Below are 24,820 nucleotides of genomic sequence, written 5' to 3'. Positions count from 1 at the left end.
TTTTTTTAAAAAAAAAACGTCACAAGTAATTTATTTTCCTTTATGGAAGTAGTGGGATTTGGCAGTAACCAAGGGATGCGGTGTGGATTGCATCGCACCGTACAGCTGATCCCTTCCGCCTCCATCTGCGTCTCCCAGGCGCGACGATGAGTTGAAGCGACCGCCGCGATCGATCTCCGCCGTCCGCTCGCCCTCGTGTTGCGGCTGTCTTCTTTCTTCCTCGCCGTGCTCCTGCTTCTGGTCCTATCGCTTGCGCATCGGTCGGAGTAATTTATGCCCTAAAAGTGCGTCTTTTATGATCCATCTCGTTCCTCTGCTGTTTCCTTGATTCCATTCTGTAAATCTCTCCGTGTCTTTTGTTGGCGAGATCTCTCCTGGTTCTTTTTTTTTTCTCCATTGGATCCTCAAAAAAATCACTCCTTTTGCCTTTATACCCATTTTACCTTGTTACCTTTTGAAGAGGGAAAATACCGGTAGTTTTTTTCGGTCCTTTTCGCATTTTCTCATTTGTGATTTTGTGTCCTCGTCATCCGAAAGAATCATGGCGTGGAAAATATCTGAGGTGGGAGAATCAGAGGCCGCGATGCGAAATTTCGGGTAAAAGTCTCAGATTTGCGCCGCCTTCGTAGGATCATTATCGGATTCCGGCGATCTTCGTTGTGAACTTCTTCTACTCTTTTAGTTTGCGGTTTGCAGACTTGCAATTGCCCGACGGAGAGAAATCGAGACTTCGATGATTGCCCATTTGCCAAAAAGGTGGTTTTTTTGCTAGATTCGGTGTCTGACTAGCTGTTCTTTTTGTTTAAAGTGGTGGCTTGCATTTTGGATTTTGCTCTTGAGACATGTGATAGGCTGTTCTGGAGATATCGTGATTGTTTCTTCGGGCATCGTTGGCTTCAGACTATAATGAGCTCGCGGTTCGTTCAAGGTTTCAGAATGTTTTTTGGCTCCCTTCAGTGCAAAAAGCGATTCTTTTCTTGATCTAGGTGCATCAGTAATTACGATTGCTCGATTGTAACGCGGAGGATTAGGAAATTTCTTATGGGCTGCGTTTCATCAAAAGGATTCAAGGGAGATGATGTCCCTGAGTTTCAGAGGCCTAAGGCTTCAAGAAGGACCCTGAGTAGATTGCTTTCTTCAACAACTGAGGACTCTTTGAATAGGTTGGTTTCTTCTTCAAGGAGGGATGAAGTCGAAGTGATAGATGTTGATGCTACTGTTGCCACTGATGGGAGCACTGCACGGCTTATATCAATGTCGCAAGAGAATGTAGCCATTTCTCCTGCCCCCTTGGTTGGCACCGGAGAGAGGAAGGTGTTGCCTGTTGTCGAGAAGAATGGAAAAGTCCCAAACCCCTCAGTGGATGATGGAGAAAGAAAGGTATCCCCAGCGGTTAGCACTTCTAAGGGGGTTGGGCTGCAAAGACAGGCTGCACTTGATGCTCAGGCGAGTATGGCAGAGCCATCTTCAGCAGTCGCCGGTTCTAAGAGAGTGGATGAATACAAAACAGTGATCTCTCATGTATCAAATGGGTTCAAGTTTGAGCATGCTGCAGCTGGTTGGCCTTCCTGGCTCATAGCAGTTGCTGGTGATGCAGTGAAAGGCTGGCTTCCTCGAAGGGCAGATTCCTTTGAGAAGTTAAACAAGGTTGGTAATGGCCTCAGTAAAATCATTTTCTTCTCTTTCACATGATTACATATAGAGCTACTTATCTGTCTTTTCCATGCTGTATATGGTGAATCTTTTGTTTGTATATTTGCTTAGTTTCTATTAGTTGCTGTCACTTTTCTCTTGTTTCCTCTTCACTATCTTGTTGGAAGCATGAAAGGTAGGACTGAATTTTGTCATTTAGAGAACTTCCCTTCCACAACTAATTTGTGTTATTTGAGCGACCAATCATACTGATGATGTTACTGTCTTTATAAGCAATGGGTTTATTTTAGATGTTCCTGGATGCTACTCGCTGGTGAAATTTTGCCTTCTTCAGTTTCTTTGTTGAAATTATTGTTTGGCTAAATATGTACTTTCACGTGTGCTGTTGAGTTCATTGTAAAACATGTGATGGCTGAAACTTATACTTTTCTGCTGATAATCTTTATCATTCCTGCAGATTGGGCAAGGGACTTACAGCACCGTGTACAAAGCTCGTGATCTTGAAACTGGCAAAACTGTTGCACTTAAAAAAGTCCGTTTTGCTAATATGGATCCAGAAAGTGTACGGTTCATGGCAAGGGAAATACACATTTTACGTAAACTTGATCACCCAAATGTCGTGAAGCTTGAAGCTTTAATTACCTCGAAAATATCTTCTAGTCTGTATCTTGTTTTTGAATATATGGAGCATGATCTTGCAGGACTTCTAGGGACGCCTGGCATCAAGTTTACTGAACCCCAGGTGTTTGCCATGACACAAATGCTTTTTTTATCATATTATTTTACTGATTCCATGCCTTTTCCCCTTCGGTATACTCATTGTGGATCATTACGTCCAGGCCAAGTGCTATATGCAGCAGCTACTTTGTGGTCTCGAACATTGCCATAATCATGGTGTGTTGCATCGTGACATCAAAGGTTCAAATCTTTTGATCGACAACAATGGCATCTTAAAAATAGCAGATTTTGGACTGGCTACATTTTATAATCCTGACCAGAAGCAGCACTTGACTAGCCGAGTAGTAACATTGTGGTATCGTCCTCCTGAGCTCTTGCTGGGCGCAACAGAATATGGTGTTGCTGTTGATATGTGGAGTACTGGTTGTATTCTTGCAGAATTGCTTTCTGGGAGACCTATTATGCCAGGAAGAACAGAGGTATAATTTGTCTTTGCACACCTATAAATTTATAGGTTCAACTTGAAGCCTCTAGAGCAAACAGCTTGGTGTGTTAAAGAATTGGAATTATCATATCTAAATAGTTTTTGTTTAAACTTGTCTAGTTTTGTTCAAATGTTATCTTCTAGATTGACATTCAGCACAGAACTACATGATTAAGCAGATAACACTCATAGAAAAGCAAGATGTATGAGGAAGGACTAACCTAAATTGAATAGATAAACAATACTGTTTAAGTTTAACTGGAAACAGAAGAAACCAAGCTGCCTATTCTAAGAAGAGGTAAACTTGTCGACGAGAAAGAACAGTTCATAAATAAGGCCAACTCCATAGGTCTTCTATGTACGAAATTGTTTGCTGACTTTCTTTGTTAATTGAAAGCTTTTTGATGTTATTTTCAGTTAGCATTTGAAATGGCTTGAATTAACTTTCAAAAACTTTTATAGTCCTCGAACTGATATAATTTTTTTTTTTACCTTTTACAAATTGGAGCTAATTTCTGAAATCTCTACTGATTACATTTTTATTTGGATCCTCTGGCTAAATCTGAGTAAAAGAATGTCATACATAAAAAGTTGAAAAGGGAAACTCATACATGATATGTTATGTATCATTACATTATTAAATCAAATATAATAAGTTTTCACATATCGTGGATGCTGAATTGATGGTTGGGAACTCACCTTCAATTGGTTCTCTGCAAAAATATTAAAAAAAGAAAATTATGTTCTGTAGGGAAAGTGTCAGTTTCTACAATGGAACTGACAATGAGAAGTTTTGATATTCTGTGTCTTAGACTAATACTATTGAGCCCCAAATCCTTGCACAGGAACTGAATTAGACTTCATTCAATTTGCATTCTCATCCACATAACATAACATCCAGAAACTTATGCTATTTATTGCACCCTCTCAATTAGTAAAAGAAATATATGCAATGTGCATAAAAGCTTCTTAGTACACTCGCTACAAGCACTTCACAATGACTACTGCAGAGCTAGTTTTAATCCAAGTTCTACTTGCCTATGTTTCTTTTGCTATATACAACTTGTATTTGCATGAAAATCTAACTGTTTAATATCTCCTGTCTTTTAGGTGGAACAATTGCATAAGATATTCAAGTTATGTGGCTCACCTGCGGAGGAATTTTGGAGAACATCAAAGTTGCCCCATGCTACATCATTTAAACCCCAACAACCCTATCCACGCTGCATTAAGGAGACATTTAAGGATTTTCCTCCTCCAGCTTTAGCTCTTCTTGATTGTCTACTTTCAATAGATCCAAGATTTCGTGGAACAGCAATTTCTGCCCTTAAGAGCGATGTAACTTTTTTTACCTTTCCCTTAGTTCACCTAATTCCTTCTCCGTAGATTATTCTTCCTTCTGCTGTAATGTTCTTTCTTGTACTTTTTGCATTTACTGCTTCAACATGTAGGCAAGTTAAAATTTCTATATAACCTTGAAAACTTTTACAGTGGCAGCACTTAATATTGATTTAGCTTCATACATAAAATCCTTTGTAATAGACCAGCATCAAAAACCTTCTTGATTTTTTTTTTTCAATCAGCTATATAAATAATTTGGTGTGTCATTGATCATTTTGTTGGTTTACCAAATTGCTTGTGCTGATCACTTATTCGCTGGTTCATACTAAATTTATTTTTCAATTCGCCAGTTCAGTTTTCAAGAGGCCTTACTACAAACTGCCATCTATCATTGTTTGAATTTGTTCTGCATGAATGCATCTGTGAAAGGAAAACATGAAAAACTTCCTATATGTAATTATGTTGCACATTGGATATGTTGCATTAGACTTGTTTATGCATATTCCCTTTCAGTTCCAAAAGTAAATATTTTTTTGCATTCTCCTCTTTAAATTTTCCAATACGATGTCATATTTGTTCCATTTATTCCTTTTCCAATATTTGATTGTTACTTCTTATCAGTTCTTCACCACAAAGCCTTTTGCTTGTGACCCTTCAAGTTTGCCGAAGTATCCTCCAAGTAAGGAATATGATGCTAAACTTCGAAATGAGGAAGCTAGAAGGTGACTTACTATACACTTAGTGTACTAAGCAAAAGTCCTACTCTATTATTATGTGTTGTCAAGCTAATAGAAATATATGATTAACCTAAAGTCGGAAGCCACTCGGAATAAAAATGTCTCTGGTTTAAGATCTCCACCGTTCCTTGAAATATATCAGATAACTAACAGAGCGACCTTTTTAGCAGGCAGAGAGAAGCAGCCATCAAAGAGCATGGAAGTCGGAAAGAAATGCCTTCTCGTGATGGCAACATTGAGTCACAGGTATATCGATTAATATTTTGTTTTTTGCAGATCTTCAGTTTGTTTGAATTTACATTGAAATAATAGCCTGAAATGGAAATCCATAAATAAGATGTTGCTTCCTGTTGCAGTTACAGAAATTGCATGGAAGTCTTAGAACAAGCAGTGACAAGTACAAACCAAAAGAAGATGTGCTGTCAGGTTTCCGAATAGATCATCCGAGAGGAACAGCTCAGAATGGTTTCCCTCATGGAGGTCCTTTGATGCACTCTGGTCGTTTGTCTACAACCGAGCTGCCCGCTGGCCAAGAAATAAAAACACATGCATCATACGTTTCCCAGGGAGGGGGGACTGCTCTCACCACAGGTCTATTGGTTGCAAGAAGCCATACAGCGAAGTTAGACCGTAGACAGAGCGCTAGGCACACACATTTGCCAGAGAATCATCCAGCCTCCAAATACAGTCAACCTGAAACCGATTCGTCTGAGAAGCCAGAGTGGACTCACCACTTGCTGGATGCCCCTTCATCATCTCGCAAGAAGGATGACAAAACTGGAGAAGAGGAGCAAACAACTGTAAGTGCTCATCCGACTGAGGATTTGGCCAAATACTATATTTTATTGAAACATCTTTAGATATACATGCATGCTTTTGTAATTAGTTTTCGAATCTTTATCATTAGGCATTGCTTATCTGGAGAGGTTTTAGGAATGATAGGAAATTGGAAAGATTTAGGAAAGGTTCTAGAAATATATTGGTGAATTCAAGGGAAAATAGTGTGAAGAAAAGTATAAAAATCAAAATATTTCTTCTTTTTTTTCCCCCAACTGAGCTTCTTGGGGTGGGAATAAAATGGAGATACTCAAATGATTTGAGATAACCCATTTACCCCCACACTCTTCTCCACTTTTCCATTCTTGATACTTGTTGTAACAGTGCCGACAGGCGATTACTGAGCTCGTGGCAGTATGTGTTAAGGTGAAGAGGAGAATGGATTGAGAAGGGGAAAGGTGGAAGAAAAAGGAAGAATAACAAATATGTAGTTTAAGATTTCTAACCTTTTCTTCTTCTTCTTCTTCTCAAACTAACAACTTTCCTATAGTAAATGGGGTCTTTGGATTCTTATTGGAGATCCATTCTCTTATCTTAAAGGGAAGAGTTAATATTAGGAATTTCCAATGAAATCTTTAAGAAAGCATAGAGAAGATTACATGTTTGTAGATCAAATTTTGAACTCTTGTGATATTGTCATAGGATCTATGTTTATGCATTTCATCCACATCCTCAGATGGAAGGATCAGCAGCTTAATCTTGTATATGACATGGTTATAGCTCTCTTATTTATGTCTTTGCATGTTGTTCAGGGTCATGCCCCTCGGAAGAACCGAATCCATTACTCTGGACCTCTGATGCCTCCGAGAGGAAACATCGATGAAATTCTTAAAGAGCACGAGCGACAAATCCAGCAGGCTGTACGCAGAGCCCGCCACAACAGAACCAAACCCCGAAAGTACGGCGAGAGGGCTCAGTTTGAGGCCTTGCTTTATGCTAGCAGAAATGGCAGGTCGGATCATTAAACGCATCAAACGTACACAAATAGAATACAACTATGTGATTCTTGAGATGAAACAACCTACGGCGAAGCACATCGCTTTCCCGGGATCTACATAAAAGATACATTCAACTCATCCAGTTCGCTACGAGGATTCAAGAACTGTGAGTTGCAAAGCATGCGATTCGAGTTGGGAGTTGTTTGTTACCTCAAAAAAACTGTGCTTTAGCATTGGTTTGATTCTGGATGCCCAATGTGTAGGTGAAATCCACTCAATGACAAATTGTATATATAACACAGGAACTGTTTATGGCAAAGATTGGCCCCTCTCTATAAATGCCTTACAAAAAGAACCAAAAACATGCAGCATGATCAGATTTTCTATTTGACATGTATTTGTATTGTTTATGTTTATTCTATGGTTTTCTTGTGGAAAGAGTTCAAACAACAAAAAAAAATCAAGAGGAATGGATATGAAACTTTAGAAGAATGTATGCTTGAGAAAAACAATGAAGGCAAAATCCACAGCATAGTGGTGAGATATTGATACATATAATTTATTTGTAACTATTCCCATGTTTCCCAGATGCCCCTTGAGAGATCTAGAAAAGATGAAACTCTCTATTTCTGTAACTTTTAGCCAAATATGTAACAAAACAGCAAGTTAGATATACAACCAGCAACCTTCTCAGAATAAAAGGTCCAATCAACAAGAGCAAGATGGCAATTATGCAATCCTTTTTTTGCCCTTTAGGATGAAATCGAAATCATGAGTAATGAGAAGGCAAAACACCACTCTTCCAGAGGAAGAACTACCAAGAACTTTTGGTATTATTCCATAAAAAGTACTTTTGTTATTAGAATAACATGCAACAGCCAATTTTTCGATTTTAAAAGGCAGCCTTAGGCAAATTCTGTACAAAAAGCTAATTGTAGCCTCACTTCGACACCTCAATCAACCTTCAAGGATCATCTTGTTTGGGCTTCCTGCTCAACTCAGAATATTGCCCGCCCATCAGCTGCAAAATCTCCTCCCATAAGTTTGACGACGATGTTCCATAAACTTGATGAACTAGATGTGAGCTGCAGGAAGCGACAACCCAATATCCGGACTCGAGTTCGTCAAGCAACTGATCGAATTCCCAGCCCGAATAACCTTCAAAGAAAACGAAATCTCGGGGCATGAATGCTCCTGTCTTGACAAGCGCTGCAGCAGCATCTAAGTTGTTTCTGGAACCGAAGTAAACACCTGAGACTGCCTCCCCAAAACCTGGCAGCAGTAAGCCGTCGCTCGACTTCAGTAAGAACATGTTTGCCTCAACTGGTCCACCACAGTGAACAGAGCAGTCAGAAAATATGGTTGCAAGATGAGGGTTTGATGGATTCATATGCTTGATTTTTCGACGGAGTGGACGATTCAGGATGACTCCAAAAGGACGATCTCTTGGGTCTCTAGATCCCAAACTGAGAAGAAGGATCACAGTCCTCTCGAACATTGGGACTCCATCGAGCTTTTCAGTAGCAAGTAACACACATCCACTCTCCAGCATTGGGATGGGATGTGCCCACTTGGGGCAAAGCATTTGGGGTTGCTCATTTGAGGTGATACCCTGGCCATCAGTATCAAGTAGATGCTCCTAAACAATTAAACAAAAGAGTAACTGCTCAATTCAATTTTTGGCTAATATAGCTGAAACTGACACCATTTTGCCCGGCTAGCTACACAAATTTATCAAAGGCAGGCATAAGACAAGAAAAAATCCCTAACAACTAACAGTGGCCGGTGTTAGAGTAATGATAATAAACAGAACATGCAAAGCAATCAAATGAAGCTTTCCAACTAAACTCAAGTATCAAAATCTTATAGCTAAATGGAAATTAGTTTCTGTACATAATAAATAACCCGACTAGAGTTTTCTTTTTCACATTTAATTATCAGACAAAAGTTGACAAAGCGAGATGAGCCAAAGGTTGATGTTCTACGAACCAAAGTTTATCCAAATATCCAAAAAGATTAAACATAAACTAGTCCTAACTAACCTAGCATTGGTAACCATTCAGACAACCTGCCTGGATAAGTTCCATTTTAATTTGTCTTTTCAAATAACTTAGCATTCTTGACCTCTGCATCAATGTAAAAAAAAAGTGTGTTTTCAGATCTTAAATAACCTTAAATCAAGATTCTATTGTGAAAGAGGGATTCCATTATAGAAAATAGAAATTTTACTAGTTTTAATTTGGCAAAAGTTCACTGGGCTTTGTTTCTCGTATCATTTTCTAACTGATTCTATAATAAAACAAGCGATGCATGCAGGCTAAGTAACAAGAATGATAGTATCCACAATCCAAATTTGTAAATCAAGCAATAATAATGATGAAATATGGTTATATTCAATCATAAATATTGGTTATCTAGGATTGAAATGTAAAAAAATTAAGTGCTATTTCAGAATAAACATTTAGCCACCAAAAACATTCACAAGTATTGATCAACAACAAGGACTTGCAGTTATGATTCTACTGTCTTAGACAACTATGGTTGAAATTCATAAGAAAATATTAATTCAAAAAAGAAACCACAGGATCCTAGTTGTTGCACTCAAATCCAGGAATGACCAGTTATGTGGAAGTCACATAGACTCCTCAAAATATGAAATGTTATTATAACGTAAAATAGCATGGATTGCACTTAAGAACAAGAACATAGCACCAGATTCCTTAGGGTAATGCCATGATTCTTTTCAACTAACCTGCTCTTTGGCAACAAGATTTGCTCTGACATCTCGCCAATTAGACAATGTAAAATGGGGCTTCCTGGAGTAATCATTGGTTTTTGATTTGTCATCGTATTGTGGAGTAGTTACATCAAGACCATCTTCTTCAGGAATTGAAGGATCATTTTCCCCTGCTAACCAAAAGGCTCAAGTCAGAAACGGTAAAAACATCGACCAAAGATGATGACATATTAATGGATCTGCATAGCAATTTGGAGCAAGTAAGTTGTTTCTTACCTCATCAAAGTACATTGAAAGTCTATAAAATGGTATCGAGCCCACCAATTGACAATGCCGCTAGGAAAAAGAGAAATGAAACATAAAAACAACCATGCTAAAAAAGAAAGCTATGAACAATTGCTTTGGTGTCACCGTATATGCACCTAATTTTCCTATTTTCCTAATCATTCTCGTTCTTACATCTTATTCTTCCACCACAGATTTATCAGCTCGATGCGGTGATATCTCATGGGTTAGCTTACTATCTAATTCTTCCACCACAGCCAAGATCAAATTATCTGACTCTATGTATTACTACACCCTACGTTGTCAGTATTCTACAAAAATACTTTCTTTGCCCTTTGCTTCACAAATTATTCGATCTCGGTACCAATGATCACTTTTTTATGAATCTAGAACCTGAAAAGATAAGTTTTAGCTTGATGGGTAGAAGTAAAGGAACGTATATATTCTACAACCAGGATTGCCATACACCATCGATCATCTCCGTCTATGTGTTATGGAGAATTCAAAATATTTCTAACTAAAGCCAAAAGTTACATGCAGAAGTAACTTATTACATGGGTTTTCCTATCAGATCCTGATGAAATACCTTCTATTCTCCAATCAACATGTTAAATCAACAACAAAGTGGAGGCCTTTACCAGAAGAAGAGTGTCCGCCGCGGTTGCTCCTCTTCTTACCCGTTCGCCGTCACCACGAGCGACCGATACGTAGGCGCCGACGAATTCCACCTCCGTCTTCGCACCAGAACCCCAACGTCGATCCCTCCGCCAGCTCGTCGCACAGCCACCAGCCGCCCTCCCCTCTCGCACTTCCTCACCGCCCCGAGAAAAGGAATCCCGCCCGCGCCCTTCAGGTTGAGAGTCCACACGTCCATCGGCGCCGATCCGGAGAGACGATTTCCCCAATCGATCACGGCGCCGATCGAACTCAGATTTCAGAGGGGAGAAAACGATAAGAGCGGGTGCCGTCACCGCCAGGTGATAATAAGAGATCTGGCTTAGCGAGGAATTAAGGTTCCGTCGCTGTGGAACACTAGTCCGGAAGAAGCGAGCGAGTTGACCGGGAGGGATCGAACCGGAGTGGAATATGCTCCGATAAATCCCAGAAAAAGGGATGGATATTCCAAATATTAAAATTATCATGAATTATCCATTTTTCTAAATAAAATTGATTTTGTAAATTTCGAAAATATTTGTAGTAATATATTGGAAATCGCATGATCGCTGTAGATGCGACACGTGTGATTCGAATGAATGTACAGGTCAAACATGCAAAGCTACAAGCTCGGTCAACGCCCCGTTCATCAGCTTCGTTCGCCTCCGTACAATTCATTAATCGAGAGAATCCAATCGGACCTTCGCCGTCCTCTGCTTCCTTCCTTCCTTCCTTCCTTCTCCGTCCATGTCGACCGTCGACGCCATTCAATCGCTTTCCCAGGTCCTCGGCGCCGTAGCAGACTCCCTCGCCGTCGCTGACAGTCCCGCCGTCGCGCTGCTCCACAACGAGGCCGTCGCCGCCGAAATATCGACGCGCCTTCACAGGCCGGACTCAGGCGCCGGAGATGATAATCTCTGTCGATGGCTCTACGACACGTTTCAGTCGAACGACCCCGATCTCCAGCTCGTCGTCCTCAAGTTCATGCCCACCATCGCCGGCGTCTATCTCTCTCGAGCCATCTCGCGACAGCCGCTAGCCGGCTTTGAAGCCGTGCTGTTGGCCCTGTACGCGCACGAGACAGTTATACGGGGAAACGAAGCAGAGAGTTTGACTCTTCCCGACCTTTCCAATCCGAGCGTCTACCACGACGGCAAGGCGTCGCCTAAGAAGTCGGCGGCGGAGCTCACCGTGGCTGTTGTGTCGCCGGTTCTGGAGCCCTATGGCACTGTTCGATCGACGAAGCGAGCGAGAATCGTGGGCGTGGCATTGGAATTGTACTACAATAAGATTTCGTCAATGCCGCCATCGTCGAAGCTGAACTTCTGCGAGTTCTGCCTGGCTTGGGCCTGGAAGGGGCAAGAAAACTGCGCAGGGAAAGAGGAGAGTGGCGACGTGAAGGAGCCGGAGCCAGAGCCGGCGCCTGCGCCGGCGCCGGTGAGGTCTTACAACGTTCCCTTTCCGTGGGAGCTATTCCAGCCGGCGATAAGGATCGTGGGGCATTGCCTTCTGGCGCCGTCGAGCTCCGAGGAGCTGAAGGCGGCGGCGTACACCGCGGTTGAGCGACTATACCTCCGGGCCACGCACGACATGAAGCCCCAAGAAATTTTGGCGGCGAGGAGCCTACTGCGGCTGGGGAAGATGACCGGAGACGACATTGTGGAGCCGACCATCACGGTAAACTCGGAGTACTCCGAGGAAGCCTTGAAGAAGACCGCGCAGTTGGCGTAGGTAAGATTAAGTAGGACAATCGATTCAAAATCTCCTGTAATTCTAAACTATCGTGATTGATTCAAATTCCAAGACAAACAATTGCGTATTGAGCTGCAAGGATTCATGAATAGTTCAAGCTTGTGATTTCCTTTCGAACTAAATTGGTGGGAAAATTCAGCTCGAGATTGCGCCAAATTGTACCGGTCGTCGACACGGTCCAGATGGTCGTTTACTATTAACATTAATTCTTTTAATGGAGTAAAAACCTTGTTCATGTTCATGTGGCAACATGCTTATCTTGCTAACCACTCCATTCCATTCGATCAAATGGGAAGCTTTATCCGTGGTTGAAGTTGCAAGCTTTCTTGAGTTCTTGTCTCCCTCTTTAGCTGTGTTGGTTTGTGGATTTATGCACCCTTTTTAGTTCCTTTTCTTTTCCCAAGAAGAATAAATCAAGGCAACCAGGAGGAGCCAAGATCTTGTATTGTTTTTTCTATATCAATTCTATGAAAGATTTGTCTTTGGATCAATTGATCTCATCAATCTTTAGGAAGCCAAGAATTTTAAGGTACATGGCCTTTGAGGTTGGCAAAAGAAACCTTCTGCAAGCAGTGTTCATGAAGAAGAAGGAAAGCTACATATTCCCTAATACTTTTTCTTTCCCCTTCAAGCATTATGATTTATACCATGAAGTGTAGTGTTCATGGTGGCAGCAAAGGCATCGCAGCATTCCTTCGGAGGAGAGCCAAATTTGTTGCCATGGTGGCTCTGCATTTGGTTCCTCTTTCCTCTCTGATCCGCAGGCACAATTCCATCTCCATGCAACACTCAGAGTTGAAGCTCCAAAGGAGCAGCTTGAAGCAGTCGCCGGTGTCCTCGGATGGGATGGACCGCAGCAGCTTGTGGCAGTCCGAGAAGAAGCTGCTGAATCAGGCAAGTTATTTTCCTGCTGCTTCAGTGTTGCATGTCTATTGTTTGACAAAATTCTCAAGTGAATGTAAGATGTTGAAATGAGACCAAAGAAATTTCATATGATCGCTGCAGAGTGTCTTGGCAATTATATGCGATGAGGAGCCAGGCACAAAGCTGTATCCGTTGACAAAGAGAAGGTCTAAATCTGCGCTTCCGATAGCGGCGCATTATAGGATAATTGACTTTGTGGTGAGCAACTGTATCAACAGTGACATCACGAAGATATATGCTCTAACTCAGTTTAACTCTACCTCTCTAAATTCTCACATGTCAAGAGCTTATTCTGATGTTGGCCTTGGAAAGGATGGTTTTGTAGAGGTCTTGACTTCTTACCAGAGCACTGAAGATCTAGGGTGGTTTAAGGTCAGCATGGAGAAAATGTGTGTTCATATTTTTCTAGATCAACATATTTCTTTCTCAATATCAACTTCATTGAGAATGTCTTCAATCTTCACACAAGCTCTGAAAAATAACTCTCTCAGTTTTGTGAACTTTCTTTTCAAGAATAGAATCTTTGATTCTTGCAAACATATTACAACAAGATCATTTCCCCCTTAGTTCAATTTGTATCCAACAAGATAAACTGTTTTGTTTCAACTTGTTATTTTTGTATGAAGGGAAATGCTGATGCAGTTAGAAAATGGTTGTGGCGATTGGAAGAGCATCAAGTGGAAGATGTATTGGTTCTTCCTGGTCACCATCTCTATGAAATGGATTATGGAAGATTAATTAGTGCTCATAGAGATACTGGAGCTCACATAACGATGGCAATGGCAGCTAACAGCAGGAGGAATTATGATACATCTTTAAATTTCCTTTTACAAGATCCTGTTCATGAACTGAAGTTGACACCAGATTCAATTCAAGATCAATCTCTCGTAGTAAGTTCAATACACTAAGCCAAAACTTTGCTCATTGCTACAACTTTGAACACCAAATTAAACAGAACAAATAGCGAGAGAGATGTAGCTTTCTCTGAGCTAAATTGTGTCCATTGTTTGTGGTAAATTCAGGTCACCACTGGCACCCCCCGAACATATCCAGATTTGGATGTCAAGAACATGGGAATATATGTCATTAGCAAGGATGTGCTGTTCAAACTTCTACAAGAGGAACTACCCGATGCGTATGACTTTGAAACTGAAGTTATACAAGGTGCAGTTTCCTTGGGGATGAAGGTTTGCACCCTTATTACTTTAACTGATCTCACTTGTTTCATAAATTTTCCATTGATCTTGGACAGGCCAGGCCAACAAATAGGAAACTTGTTTATGTTCTTATTTTCTAAAATCTTTCTTAGGTTCATGGTTATATGTTTGATGGACATTGGGATGATCTCATGAGCATTGAAGCATTTTACCAGGCCAATATGGAGAGCATATCTAAACCATTCAGTATCAAGTAACTTTTCTTCTTAGATTGACAAAGAGCATTATTTTCGTCAATCAACTACGATATATATCTATCTTTTGCTCTACTAAATATGTTTTTCGGTTCTAGCTTCCATGATAAGCAGCCTGCAGTGTACACTTTGCCCAATTATGTTCCTCCAACTACAATATCTGATGCGGTTGTAAAGAGCAGCATTATTGGTGATGGCTGTCTCCTAAATGTAGGTGACTAATTTCTACCATCATCAACAAAATGTAGTAAACACACACTCTAAGAAACCCAACAATGAGATAATAAACTCATGTGTAGAAGTTAATGGTTCTTGTATAATTCATTTCGATTGAATCTCGTATACGTGTACAGCTCAGACTTGTGAGATAGTTGTTTATGAATCAATGCAAGATTTAATATTTTATATTTAATTATGTTAAGAATAGAGGTGCAAGATCAGTCACTCTGTGATTGGCAAGGGAACATACATTGGAGATGGAGGAACAATTGAGAAATCTGTGGTGATGGGGAGCGATGTATACCAGGTCCGTCTTGTTTAACATCAATCTTGTTTCATTAATGATATTGTCTTTTAGGTAGGAGTCAAAATCCTTCCCCTCAAAAGAGGGTCGAAAAGAAGAAACTTGTATCTATCGATTCAACACTTATAAGTTCATACCAAGTTGTCACTTGCCATAAATGCTTTTTTCAATGGTGAACAGGCAGATTTACAATGGAACACAGCATTGTTGCAAGGTTCAGATATTCCAGTTGGCATTGGAGAAAAGACTCACATTCAAAAGGCTATAATCGATAAAAATGCAAGAATTGGAAAGAATGTTAAGGTAATCATCTCAGTTTGGTAATCAACAAACAAAAAGAACTATAGATTGTATTTCAAATACTGCAATTGTGATCAAAGTATCAGTGTGTTCTGAAACACTGCAGTCTGATAAACTCAGTTTACTTCCATTTGCTACACAAGCAATTGAAGGATTAGAAAGTATCATAATTTGAACTTGTTTTTGACTGCAGATCATTAACCGAGACAGTGTCCAAGAATGCGATAGAGAGGCATGTGGATACATCATTTCCGGAGGCATTGTCGTCGTCATGAAGAATGCAATCATACCTAATGGCAGCATCCTATAACTGTTTTAACATAGCTTAGACTTGTTGCGAAGCTTAATTCAGTTTTGGCCAAAACCACTACAAAGATTGAATGTCTGTCGATAGATAAAAGAGAAAGGTGAAATAAACAAGTGTGTACAACATTTATACTGTTTTAGCAATAAATATTAATGGCTTCTTGCATTTTGAAGTAATGATCATTGTTAAAGAAGCATTTGACATTGTGTTTGTATCAAATATTGTGTATTGTATTTCCTTTTAACAAGAACCATATTCGAAACTTCAATGCTTCAATTGTATAAGATTTCTCTTGGTATATGACAATGCTAGTTATATTCCACCCAATTTATATAAAGAAATAATATTTTTTATGGAAAAAATCCTATTTTTTAAAAAATATTTCATCTTATTTTTTATTTTAAAAATATTCTTATTCTAGTGTTGTTTTAATAACTTTAGCAAAAGTTATTATAATGTAAAGTAAAATTACTCAACTCTATTAAATTTGGTACACATAAATATTATTTTTCATCTTATAGAAATTTTGATTATAACTTAAATAATTTTATATTATAGTAATTATGATAATAATTATTATAATAATATTAAAATAAGAATATTTTCGAAATGAAATTTGCATGCTCATTTTAATATTTTTTTAAACATATAACACTTTTAATGATAATGAAATAAGGGACACTTTTTTTTGGCTTGAGAAAATATTTTTTATTCTTTCCGTTTTCTAAAACAAAAAATTGAAAAGAGAAAAAAATATATATTTTATCAATTATCATTTAACTTCTAACGCCATATATTCTGTTATTCAGGGGAATGTTTGGGTTTTTTTGCAAAAGTGAAGAAAAAAATTGATGGATTTTGTCTTTTAGGGCTTATCCCGTCATATACACGCGAATCCGGTCACCTCCCGGTAACATTATCCCGCCCATCTAAAATATCCTCGCCGCACAATCTATTAATCGCAACGCCTCATCTTCCACAGCCTCCACCGCCACCTTCTCTTCCTCGTCGCTTTCCTCTCCTCTTCCTCTGCTCCTCCCTCTACCGACCCCGCCGCCGCACCGGCGACCTCCACTCCGGCTCCGACTCCGACTCCGACTCCGACTCCGACCAAAGCCCTAATCCTTTCCTCCCGGGTACGCAAAACCCTAACCTCCCCGATCCCATCCTTTCGGACTCCGGCTCTCAAAGTTCCCTTTTTTATTCCCCTTGCGCCTCTGGGTGGTGGCTCGCAGATGGACGGCGGTGGCGCGGCGCGCGTCACTCGCACCCCCGAGGACGTCTTCCGGGACTTCAGAGGCCGCCGTGCCGGCATGATAAAGGCTCTCACTACTGGTCTCGCGCCTTTCTTACTTTGTTTCTCGTTCTTCTTTCTGCTTGGTGGTTTTGATGCCCCCTTTTGGTTTGCAGAGGTCGAGAAGTTCTACCAGCAGTGCGATCCAGGTGAGGCTGATGACCTTGGTCTTGTGTAGTGGTCGAATTTCTCAAGTCCTGCTGCCTTGATTGTGTTGTTTCTTTCATTGCAAGAAACTGTTGACTTGTAATTAATGACTGAAAACAACTGCTTTCATCAAGCTGCTTATTTTAACTGCTGAAACTTTAGGAGATAAATTTTGTTTGACGGCACCTTTATCAACATATACAAAAATTGCCGAGGCATTCTTTAAGTTTGGCTAATTTGTTAGCCCGTTGTTCTTTTACTGTTGATTTTGTTTCCCTGCTTTTCTGCAGTAGTAATTTAGAACTATGTTATAGTAAATGGTGAGCTTTTATCTGTGAGTCTGATAAACCTATGTTTGATTGCTAAGAGTACCCCCTACCAAAGGAAAATAGTCGGTGTACTATCACTCACAGATGTTCCTTCTGCTGCTTTTGTTCTGTATCCTCTTTCCAAAGAGCTTCTGCGAGTGTAGTTAGAGAGAGATTTGACTACTGTGTGAATGCTAAGCATACTTGTAGCTTTGTTTAAGAGAGCACTAGGTGGTTTTCTTCCAGCAAACTACATAACATAATCTCATCTGGAACTTCTGCTTATTGATTCTTTAATAACATGGACATTATTACATACATTTTCTCATTGTATGGAAAAAATTGCAGAAAAAGAGAACTTGTCACTTTATGGGTTTCCTAATGAGACTTGGGAAGTGAACTTGCCAGCTGAGGAAGTGCCACCAGAGCTACCTGAGCCAGCTTTAGGAATCAACTTTGCTAGGGATGGAATGGCTGAGAAAGATTGGCTAGCACTAGTTGCGGTTCACAGTGATTCATGGTTACTTGCAGTTGCCTTCTATTTTAGTGCACGTTTTGGATTTGACAAAGAGTCAAGGTAATTGATCATCACACAGTTTTCACTAATAAATTTGATATAATAGAGTTCTGATGTACATTTTGTAGTTTAAGCACATCAAATAATAGTTTCAGTTGTTGCAATTTGTAATTATTTTACTAGTTTTTGTAAGTCTTAGCCATCTTGCTGTATGACTTTAATAGTGATTTTCTTTGGATGATTGTTCCTCTTTCTGAGTTCATGGAAAATAACATTTCTTACATTCTTATGTTCATGCGCCAATATACTGAGAATTTTAGCCATATTTTTCGATCGAAACTTGATTTGTTATCCAACAAATTTGAGCCTGTAGTTTTGTTTTTTTATTGTGGACTTGATATTCATCTGAAATTTACGGGCACACAACAAAGCAAGATATTGTTCCATCACATCTCAGCACATTTGTTACAAGCTATGGGTATTCGATACCAACAGTTGTAGTTTAGAAGAATAATTAATCGATAATTTTAATGCATGTATCATGCTATCCATGCCGCTTGTGTTAATCTTTAGAAGGTTAAGGTACATTGTCGACTCTGGTATGGCAGTTATCTGTTGTTAAAGGACTTAGCTTTCTTCCATTCTAGTTTTATTGGATTTGGCGAATCAACATGGAAGTTGACAATCTGGTATAGAATAGGTCATAGCAATCTAATGTAAGGACTGCTATCATTCTTACCGTGTTAGGTTGTTTTTTTTTGTGGATCTAGCTGGAGGAGTTTGTGCTTTACCTTGATATTAATATTGTGGTTTATATATCATTCAGAATTCCACTTACCAAATAATAGCATACCTGATGTTATTTGCGATGAACGATTCAATACTACAGGAGGCGGCTTTTTAATATGATCAACAATCTGCCTACTATATATGAAGTTGTAACCGGAACAGTCAAGAAGCAGTCAAAAGAGAAGAACCCTAATAGCAGCAGCAAGAGCAACAAGTCAAGCTCCAAGAAGGTAGCACTTTCCATATTTTATTCCTCATTAATATCCATCTCAACCATCTCTTGGTATTGTTTCTCTCAGCGGTACATGGAAGCAGAGTCTGGCAAGTCGCCACCATCGATGCCTTCTTACAAAGAAGAAGAAGACCTTAGGGAGAGTCCCGAAGACTACAACGACGAGCATGACAACACTCTCTGCGGTGCGTGTGGGGAAAGTTACGGTAAGGATGAGTTCTGGATCTGCTGCGACTTGTGTGAACAGTGGTTTCACGGGAAGTGTGTCAGGATCACACCCGCCCGCGCCGAGCACATCAAGCAATACAAATGCCCGAGTTGTAGCAACACTAAGCGGGCTAAGGTATGACAAAAGAGGCAAGAATGACATGGTTACTCTTAACACCAAAAGATCACTTTTGCATGCCTTTGAACTTGTAGACTAAACCCTTTCGCATTTGTTCTCAGCTTGTAGGCTAAAGTTTGGTACTTGTTTGTGTAAGGTTTGTCTTTCATCTGCTAGATATCTCTAATTTGGCTGTCAAGGAAAAAATGTTAGGATTCACTTGATGTGTAATCTAATTGTGTCTTATTATGCTAATCCCTATGATCAGTGTTTGAAATCAGGCTGAGGATGAATCAGTCGAGTGATTATCCTGATTGAGTCGATAAAAAATCCAGTACAATTGAGCTTCCTTTATCATTTTGATTATCGATTGGCATGCGAAACCTATGCATCGAAGCTTGTGTCCCTTGTGTGAGGTCTATGTGGATTGTCTCCCGAGCATAATTGAGTTGATTACGAAAGAGCAGTGTTGATGAAGAGGTCTATGTGGGTTCGATGTTTCGATGAGTGGACAACACTAGCACATCGCATTTTAGTGAAGATTTGTTTAACCATAAAATTGGCAAGTTTCTTTCAGTGAAGGCCTACCACACTTGACCAATTCACAATGACAAAAACATACATCTGAAAATTGGTTTTAACTTAGACTGGTGCAACTCTGGAGATCATCTAAAACTTCACCATGAATCAAGTTTGTGCTTGAAAAAAATTCGATTGAGCAAAAGAACTATTACCATATATAGCTGCATGTCGTAATAAGAACGAAAAAGGGTAAGGCAATTTAAGCATGTCATTGATTTCCAGTACATAAGTGATTACAACAACAAAGATACAATAAACACAATGGTCGATGAGTTTTTCTTCAGTTTCAGAGGAAAAGTTCATAAAGAATAAGCAATTGAACAAATTCACTAGTCATTTTCCTGGAGAAGTTTAAGGAATTGTAATGTGAATTTACTAAGTAACAAATGATATCGCCGACTTGAACTGATGGGTGGGAGGGCCTTGCTTGTAGATATGTTATCTCGTATTGCCGTATGTATTGCGAATTTGTGACCAAAGTATTGGCACCCAAAAGTACACGATCACCGTCCTGTTTTTGCGCGTTTCATGCCCGTGCTGCTGAACGGGGATGCGCTTGGGCTCATTTGTGGGCTCTCTTCTCTCAGCGTGCCGTTGAGTATGGCTAACTCCCTAAGTTGTTGCTTCTTGTAGTAGTCCATAAACTCGTCCTGAAAGATTTGGAGGCAGAAGAGTGACAAAGTTCCAATACTAGAGTTCATAGAACAACATGCAAATGCAACACAGCTGAAAATTTTCATTACCACAGGCTTCAAAAGATCTTCCAGGGTGGCGACAGCTTGGTTTAAGCGAGCATCAATTATGTCGGCTGTAAATTCTGCCTCCACGAGTATGTGAAGCGGTTCGTTTAGGTGCTCATAGCCAGGTTTATCCCGTAAGCTCTCTTCCTGTTCAAAAAGGGAGGAAAACTTGAGTTGATAATAACAATCTGTTTTAAAACACATTAAGATGCTAATGAAAACATCGAAATTACTTAGAAGCATCATACAAAGCTAACAAGTTAAAAATGTCTTTCCCTAACAGTTCGCGTAACAAAAGGGATAAAGAATTCATCGAGGTTGGGGAGATTGAAACACATTTTTTCATCAAGATGTATAATACATGATATCCACAAACCTTTATAGAATCCTTCACTGAACCGCGACCTCGTATATAAACCCTGCATTGAGTTGTGGCTTCAACTCTTTTTAAGGAGTTCCCACGTGGTCCCAGTAAACGACCAACAAAGTTGAACTGAATTGCACGAAACCAGCAGTTTAGCTCGTGTTTGATACATCAACTAGTTGAAGCTAAACAAAGTTAACATACATTAGGAAACTTGTCGACAGGAACATCTAGCCTCACAATTTTCTTTACAAGACTTTTAGTAAGTCCAGGAGTTCCACCCCAGCCAGGACTTGATGCTCGGAGGACCCCCATTCTGTGTAAGTATTCATTTTCCTGAAAACAAATCAAGTTATGGTAAGATTATCTGAAAATGATTTTTTTTACAAAAATTTAAGTAACAAGTTTTTATGCAATAGAATTCCAGCAGTAAACTTACTATGCTTTATAAAACAACTTATTGAGTAACTTCTTAAATCGAAGAATATCAAGATAGAAGTTCATAAAGTAGTCAAGTTGCAGGAAGCATAGTAATGGATCTGGTGACAAACTAGTATTTATAACTATGCCAAACCGCAGAAAACAAAGATTGTAATACATCAATTCAAAAAATGCTGTAATATTTGACCATGAAATCCATTCTCTCTCTATTATTTAAAAAAATGTTCAGATGGTGCTTTTATGCCACCTACTATGCTTCGTTCAACTTTTCTTTATAATTCAAATTTCTTTGAGTATAATTAATGGGCGGTGGAGGAAATTATGTCTAAGTTTTCTTTGAAGTGAGTGAAAGAGGAAAAAGAATGCCCTTTGGAACTTTGGAACACCATTGGGCTGTGAAGGCTGGTCAATGACAAGAAGCGATGAGTTTGGAGCTGCAGACGTTGGTCAATAGCAAGATGCTGCAATGATGAAATGAGGAAGCGAACGGCATCACACATGGCTGAGACTGAGTGATAATAAAGACAAGGAAACAAATGGACAACAACAATTGGAGTAAAAAAGAATGTTGCTGATATGAGTTCAATTAACTCCATTGTATATCATATCGATTAGATGCACTTGTTGAACCCTTGGAGGTGGAATGACTAACTCTAACAAGAAAGTTGCTTGATACGCCTACAATTTGTAGACTACCTGTTAATTTGAAGTAATGGAATATCAATGTAAATCAGACCAACAAAAGAGGAAAAGGCCTCATAAAAATGTTTTTGTTTGAATAAACAACATCTTGCTTAACTTGTGGGAAAAAAAACCATGATCAGAATGGAACATATTGCAGATTACACATAGAAACAGCAGCCAAACAACGAGATCGACGAAAAAGTTCTATGATTAACTTACAAAAATATGTGATATCCTAGAACAAATAGAAGGAACATAGTTGCATGAAGATGCAGATGAAGAGATGAATTCATTCATAGATTGAACATGAAGTTGTTTGCATGGACTATGATTCTGAAAGAAAAAGCAAATAGCAGCATACCTCTGTGTACATTCCTGACCTTGCCTCCAAATCCATGGGTCCACCATTGAGAGGGTGCCCAGTCAACCTTAGAGGAGAAGCATGCTCGATTCTCTCATGATCAATAAATGATGGGTTAGATATAAAAGCAGAAGCCCGCAAAATTTCTGCAGCAATAATTGATATCTTAATCAGGATAATAATAAATTAGGTTGGATGTGGCAGAGACTTCATTGATCCAATCTGCAGAATTTTCTTTTCAATCTATCAAATGAAATAAATGATTTGTAGTAGTTGGAAAATCTTTTTTTTTGCACTTAAACTAGGTTGGCTTCAATGGAACTTATGTTTCTGGAAAAGGAGAGATGGTGAAGCAGAACATTCTTCCGAAGAGTAGTTACAGTCAATCAAGAGCCAAGAAATTTAAAGGCCAGCATAGATGGAAAAATAAAGGCCACAAATTCTGAAGATAAAAAACATAGGTTGATCCAGAAAATAAAATATTGAAGGAAAAAAAGACACTGTTTTCAAAAGAAAAGAGAAAGTTGGACTACAATTTCATCTACACATAAGAGAATGAATTTTAATGATTTTCCAGAAGTGAAACATAAGAAAATATACCTTGGTTTAGAAGCCTGTAACAAAACGGCAATATTTGCAGAAATGGCCCTAATTTCTGTCTCTCAGCAAGTAGCTCAGCTAGATACCTGCAAAATAGCTCCATATCTTTCACATCGACAGTTAATGTATTATGAACGAAGAATACTATATAATCAACGAGCACTTTGCTTCTCTATGCTTATCATATACGTATTTGCTGCATCTGTCATATGCTGGTTGCTACATTCACTCAGATGTAAATCAAAACTTCATTAAATTCCAAATATGCAGATTCCACGCCAATTTAGTAATCACAATTAACCAAGTTAGAGTGGTTTGAAAGATGCCCATGCCGCAGCAACCAATTAAAAATACAAGCAACTGCGCCTATACCCTAAAGCAAGTTCCTTTTCCTCAGCACAGAAATGCAACATACCTTATCATAACAAACAAAGAACATCCATATAGTATCACGATAAGCAACAAGTTTTTTTTTTTTTGTTAACAACCAATTTAATCAATTAAAATTTCAGCAATAAAATCACCAACTAAAGTAAATCCCCAAAGAATTCCACCAGTCTTATACAAACAAATCAGAAACCAGTCTAGCCGATCACCCAATGTCACAAAACAGAGCATGATTCATAAATCAAGAGAGACAAAAGGAGGAACCTTTCTCTATCTGAGGTGGCGGCGGAAGGCCTCATGGAGTGGTGAGGCGAAGGGGATGAGTGGACGCCAGAGGGGGAGTAGTGGAAGTAACCAGGAGGTGGGATCCTCTCATCCATGGCCTTTTGGCTGCCCACGTTATTGACTGATTGGGAACGATAAATCAAAGAAAAGGAAGTGCAAAAAAGATATCAACTTTCTGCAGATAAAGAAGGGAAAAGTAGTGGAGATCAGGCTGATCCTCGCTTCTTCCCTGCTGGAGGCGGCGGCGGTGATGGTGGAGAGGAGAGAGACCTAAAAGGAGGACCTTGGGAGCTTTGGATTCTCATTTAGGCAATTTTATCAAAGCTTTGCTTTTGTTGCTGCAATAATCAAACACAGTACTGCATTTTTCAAATTTACCCCATTTTTTAAAACTATTCTCCTTCCAAACTAATTTAGTCTACCCATTTAACATTCGAAGTTTTACTCTCAAGACCTAGTTTAGTTAATTACGATAGAACAGATTTATTAAAGTAGACAAGAATTGAATCGTCCAGGTAATGTCCTCTCCCTGATCGTGGTCAACTGTAACTTCTCGATTTATCTCTTCACTGATAATCATGATATCACTCATATAGAACCGTTAGAGTCGAATGAATTCCATCTTTATACTTTTATATTGAAGAAGAGGGTTGATCTGTATGATTGACTAATCGTAGTCAAATATTTTTTTTACGACTATAACAATGTTAAATTATAATCAAATCCCAATTATGACCTACTATAAAAAAAATTTCTCTAATAAAAAATAAATTTAAGAATATTATTTTATGAATATTTTTAATTTATTTTGATAATTAATAAAAATTATATTAACTCATAGGAATTCATAATAATATTTTTTTAAAAAAGAATCTAATTAAATTAATTAGATGATATAATAGAATTATTCAAAGCAATTGTTTATTGCATGATCACATCGATCAGAATGCAACGTACTCATTAAAATGTTTGTTATTTGATCATTTATTTTTTTAAAAATTAGTTATAAATCCAAGACAGCAGAAATTAATTAATTAATAATTTGACCATGTTCCACGTGGCTAAACTCACGATTAAGCTAGCTAATTTTTTAATTAGCAACGAGATTATCAAGGTAATATTATAATCATTTTAATATTAAAATTTAAAGGAAAATAAAATATAAAAAAGAGAAATGGTTAGAGCGGTTAAAATAACTACATT

At 38.9% G+C, this 24,820-nt stretch overlaps 6 protein-coding genes across 8 annotated transcripts; 4 read left to right on the top strand and 2 right to left on the bottom strand.

Moving 5' to 3' along the window:
- Positions 1-92: 92 nt before the first annotated feature.
- Positions 93-7,028, top strand: LOC141840226 (putative serine/threonine-protein kinase At1g54610). Of its 2 annotated transcripts, none has more exons than XM_074728149.1 (8): positions 93-1,647; positions 2,111-2,395; positions 2,493-2,810; positions 3,926-4,153; positions 4,778-4,878; positions 5,064-5,139; positions 5,256-5,693; positions 6,483-7,028. In XM_074728149.1, exons 1-8 carry the CDS (start codon positions 1,042-1,044, stop codon positions 6,693-6,695), a joined length of 2,265 nt encoding a protein of 754 aa, XP_074584250.1. In that variant the 5' UTR covers positions 93-1,041; the 3' UTR covers positions 6,696-7,028. The 2 variants fall into 2 exon arrangements, with proteins under 2 accessions (XP_074584250.1, XP_074584249.1); XM_074728148.1 differs by having other exon boundaries at positions 5,250-5,693.
- A 440-nt stretch (positions 7,029-7,468) lies between these two features.
- Positions 7,469-10,622, bottom strand: LOC141840227 (uncharacterized). The gene is given in 4 exon segments (XM_074728150.1): positions 7,469-8,307; positions 9,421-9,575; positions 10,329-10,377; positions 10,379-10,622. Coding segments are annotated over 4 exon segments (1,065 nt in total). The 5' UTR covers positions 10,565-10,622; the 3' UTR covers positions 7,469-7,632.
- Positions 10,623-10,943: 321 nt separating this feature from the next.
- LOC141837073 (uncharacterized) lies at positions 10,944-12,075 on the top strand. The gene is made up of 2 exons (XM_074724542.1): positions 10,944-10,951; positions 11,031-12,075. Exons 1-2 carry the CDS (start codon positions 10,944-10,946, stop codon positions 12,073-12,075), a joined length of 1,053 nt encoding a protein of 350 aa, XP_074580643.1.
- Positions 12,076-12,744: 669 nt separating this feature from the next.
- LOC141836900 (inactive glucose-1-phosphate adenylyltransferase small subunit 2, chloroplastic-like) lies at positions 12,745-15,654 on the top strand. The gene is made up of 9 exons (XM_074724364.1): positions 12,745-12,990; positions 13,102-13,392; positions 13,647-13,910; positions 14,043-14,207; positions 14,330-14,430; positions 14,530-14,641; positions 14,859-14,957; positions 15,135-15,257; positions 15,448-15,654. Exons 1-9 carry the CDS (start codon positions 12,745-12,747, stop codon positions 15,562-15,564), a joined length of 1,518 nt encoding a protein of 505 aa, XP_074580465.1. The 3' UTR covers positions 15,565-15,654.
- Positions 15,655-16,539: 885 nt separating this feature from the next.
- Positions 16,540-19,453, top strand: LOC141838030 (PHD finger protein ALFIN-LIKE 8-like). Of its 2 annotated transcripts, XM_074725415.1 has the most exons (6): positions 16,540-16,697; positions 16,797-16,896; positions 16,972-17,004; positions 17,659-17,887; positions 18,717-18,846; positions 18,916-19,453. In XM_074725415.1, exons 2-6 carry the CDS (start codon positions 16,797-16,799, stop codon positions 19,195-19,197), a joined length of 774 nt encoding a protein of 257 aa, XP_074581516.1. In that variant the 5' UTR covers positions 16,540-16,697; the 3' UTR covers positions 19,198-19,453. The 2 variants fall into 2 exon arrangements, with proteins under 2 accessions (XP_074581516.1, XP_074581515.1); XM_074725414.1 differs by having other exon boundaries at positions 18,717-19,453.
- Positions 19,454-19,954: 501 nt separating this feature from the next.
- LOC141838432 (KH domain-containing protein At1g09660/At1g09670-like) lies at positions 19,955-23,899 on the bottom strand. Its single transcript, XM_074725906.1, has 7 exons — positions 23,597-23,899; positions 22,946-23,031; positions 22,346-22,491; positions 21,064-21,195; positions 20,872-20,988; positions 20,499-20,642; positions 19,955-20,405 (listed from the first exon to the last, which is right to left on the bottom strand). The coding sequence occupies exons 1-7, from the start codon at positions 23,710-23,712 to the stop codon at positions 20,259-20,261; spliced, it is 888 nt and encodes a 295-aa protein (XP_074582007.1). The 5' UTR covers positions 23,713-23,899; the 3' UTR covers positions 19,955-20,258.
- Between the last annotated feature and the right edge of the window lie 921 nt (positions 23,900-24,820).

The sequence above is a fragment of the Curcuma longa genome, chromosome 11 (assembly GCF_044706935.1).
Source record: "Curcuma longa cultivar G26 ecotype Majalengka, Jawa Barat chromosome 11, ITB_CL_G26_1.1, whole genome shotgun sequence".
Classification (NCBI taxonomy): domain Eukaryota; kingdom Viridiplantae; phylum Streptophyta; class Magnoliopsida; order Zingiberales; family Zingiberaceae; genus Curcuma; species Curcuma longa.
This window is presented reverse-complemented; position numbering and strand designations above follow the sequence as displayed.

Bases quoted from the DNA above. Each gene is read 5' to 3' on its own strand.
- LOC141840226 (XM_074728148.1), top strand. From the start codon at position 1,042: ATGGGCTGCGTTTCATCAAAAGGATTCAAGGGAGATGATGTCCCTGAG. The intron at 2,811-3,925 runs GTATAATTTGTC...CCTGTCTTTTAG, and splicing joins TTATGCCAGGAAGAACAGAG to GTGGAACAATTGCATAAGAT. The intron at 4,154-4,777 runs GTAACTTTTTTT...ACTTCTTATCAG, and splicing joins TTTCTGCCCTTAAGAGCGAT to TTCTTCACCACAAAGCCTTT.
- LOC141836900 (XM_074724364.1), top strand. From the start codon at position 12,745: ATGAAGTGTAGTGTTCATGGTGGCAGCAAAGGCATCGCAGCATTCCTT. The intron at 12,991-13,101 runs GCAAGTTATTTT...TGATCGCTGCAG, and splicing joins AGAAGAAGCTGCTGAATCAG to AGTGTCTTGGCAATTATATG. The intron at 13,911-14,042 runs GTAAGTTCAATA...TGGTAAATTCAG, and splicing joins TTCAAGATCAATCTCTCGTA to GTCACCACTGGCACCCCCCG.
- LOC141838030 (XM_074725414.1), top strand. From the start codon at position 16,797: ATGGACGGCGGTGGCGCGGCGCGCGTCACTCGCACCCCCGAGGACGTC. The intron at 16,897-16,971 runs GTCTCGCGCCTT...TTTGGTTTGCAG, and splicing joins GATAAAGGCTCTCACTACTG to AGGTCGAGAAGTTCTACCAG. The intron at 17,005-17,658 runs GTGAGGCTGATG...AAAAAATTGCAG, and splicing joins CTACCAGCAGTGCGATCCAG to AAAAAGAGAACTTGTCACTT.
- LOC141838432 (XM_074725906.1), bottom strand. From the start codon at position 23,712: ATGGATGAGAGGATCCCACCTCCTGGTTACTTCCACTACTCCCCCTCT. The intron at 22,492-22,945 runs GTATATTTTCTT...TTATTGCTGCAG, and splicing joins TTACAGGCTTCTAAACCAAG to AAATTTTGCGGGCTTCTGCT. The intron at 20,643-20,871 runs GTTTGTGGATAT...CTTTTTGAACAG, and splicing joins CAGTGAAGGATTCTATAAAG to GAAGAGAGCTTACGGGATAA.